Source organism: Alosa sapidissima, chromosome 4 (assembly GCF_018492685.1).
Source record: "Alosa sapidissima isolate fAloSap1 chromosome 4, fAloSap1.pri, whole genome shotgun sequence".
NCBI lineage: Eukaryota > Metazoa > Chordata > Actinopteri > Clupeiformes > Clupeidae > Alosa > Alosa sapidissima.
In genome coordinates, this window is record NC_055960.1 from 31,258,074 (window position 1) to 31,259,793 (window position 1,720).

General features: G+C 40.6%; 1 protein-coding gene across 1 annotated transcript in view; it reads right to left on the reverse strand.

Annotated features, from left to right (window-relative positions):
• Positions 1-1,720, reverse strand: part of cacna2d3 (calcium channel, voltage dependent, alpha2/delta subunit 3) — a 41,483-nt gene that overhangs the window by 384 nt on the left and 39,379 nt on the right. The window contains exons 33-37 of the mRNA XM_042090672.1: positions 1,604-1,644; positions 1,420-1,475; positions 1,187-1,307; positions 725-837; positions 311-393 (exon numbers count right to left, since the gene is read on the reverse strand). Coding sequence (XP_041946606.1) covers positions 311-393; positions 725-837; positions 1,187-1,307; positions 1,420-1,475; positions 1,604-1,644 — 414 coding nt within the window. The remainder of the gene's footprint in view (positions 1-310; positions 394-724; positions 838-1,186; positions 1,308-1,419; positions 1,476-1,603; positions 1,645-1,720) is intronic.

Sequence of the window (1,720 nt, forward strand, 5' to 3'; positions counted from 1 at the left end):
CTGCACACACACACACACACGGGCACACACACAAACACAAATTAGTTTTGTCATGACTTGCAAATGATACATGCTATACAGTATTATTGATAGTACACTAGAATTATGTCATACAGTAGATAGATAGATAGATATACTTTATTGATCCCCAAGGGGAAATTCAACACACATGTCATTCAGTACACATGCAAGCCCTCCTTTTGATCATACAGTCTACATGAACATTTCTATGAGATGCTTTGTATTGAAATAATCATATAACAGACGATCAGTTGACACATTAGAGTTGCTTTTGGGAAGCGTGCCCCACCTCAGGATGGAAAGGATGGCAGGAGTCTGGTCTTTTCCTGTCCTTCTGGAACTTGAGGCGCTCACACTTCAGAGACTCGTTGTGTTCACAGGAGTCAAAGACCAAACACAACCACACAGACTCACCAACGGAGGAGCCTTTGTGTAAATAGCATCATCACAATGACAAGATGATAACCACCATTTTTCTTTGAAAACATGTAGCCATCATGTAGTCTATTTCTATATCACTTTGTGAGAAGCATGAATGAACATTAGGGCTGTGACGTTTTTGGAGGCTGTTTAGAAACAAACTACAGAAGAAAAATGAATATGAATTATCCTCTATAGCCTAATCCACAATTTTCCACTTTTCCCCCCTAATAATGACATTGGAACATATGAGCAATGACACCAGCATTTCAGGAAAGGATATACATGATCTCAATAGGCTCCATGCTAACTAAACGGATGGAGCTACAATCACATTTGTTGTCCACAACAACCATGAAGAGGTTACTGCTGGGAATCTGCTGAATGACAAAAGTCCTGCAAACAAGAGAGGCAGGTGGTTAATCGATGAGACATTCCATCGTTATATTTCAAAGATATAAAAACATATGTTTTAACAGCAATCATATCTTCATCTTTCAGTGTGTATGCTTCCTGTAGGTCAACTGGTGGTATTAGCTACTAAATGAGAAAATGCAGGCTAATGGAGGCTATAACAGGTATTTTCGTATTCTTTCAGTGCGTTTTTTATTATAACTATATGTCTAACCCCATGCACATTTTAAGCATCGCATGTTAAAGTATTGAGGGCAACAGCACATCCTGAGTGAGCAGAGCTTGGTTAGGTGATGTTGTATGCTAGTGTGTATTTTAGACTGTAGCCTACCTCATGCAGCCCTCACAGTCAATGTTTCCGGCTGTCTCTTTGATGGTGCGCTCAGAAACGAAGGCAGGGTACTCTGTGTCACAGGGAACCATATGGAGGCGACCCCTCTGACCTCGATCAGCTGGGGACGGTTAGAGAATCGGCAGAGATAGTGATAGGAATAAATAATGATGCATGTTAGGTGGACCAAAAAAGAGTCTACCCCTCCCCTCCCTCCTAAAATGGATACCAACCTTTAACTGAGACATCAACATTCCACCAACTGTACAGGTTAAACTCCAAAAGAAATCTGAGGCAGCAAAGAAGGAGGCAAGACCAGATATGAATACATGACTTCTTGACATTTTAATAGACCTATGTACAGTCCAGTTAGTAAGCTGTTTTTCCCAGACAAAAAAAGATAGCAACCCTACTTACATGATGATTTCAGTCAGGAGCCATTTTACTGCAGAGAATGGCTGATGAAACAAATATCAACACCAACATGAGCACCAGAATATGTTGCAATCATCGGTTGTGTGACAATCGGGTATA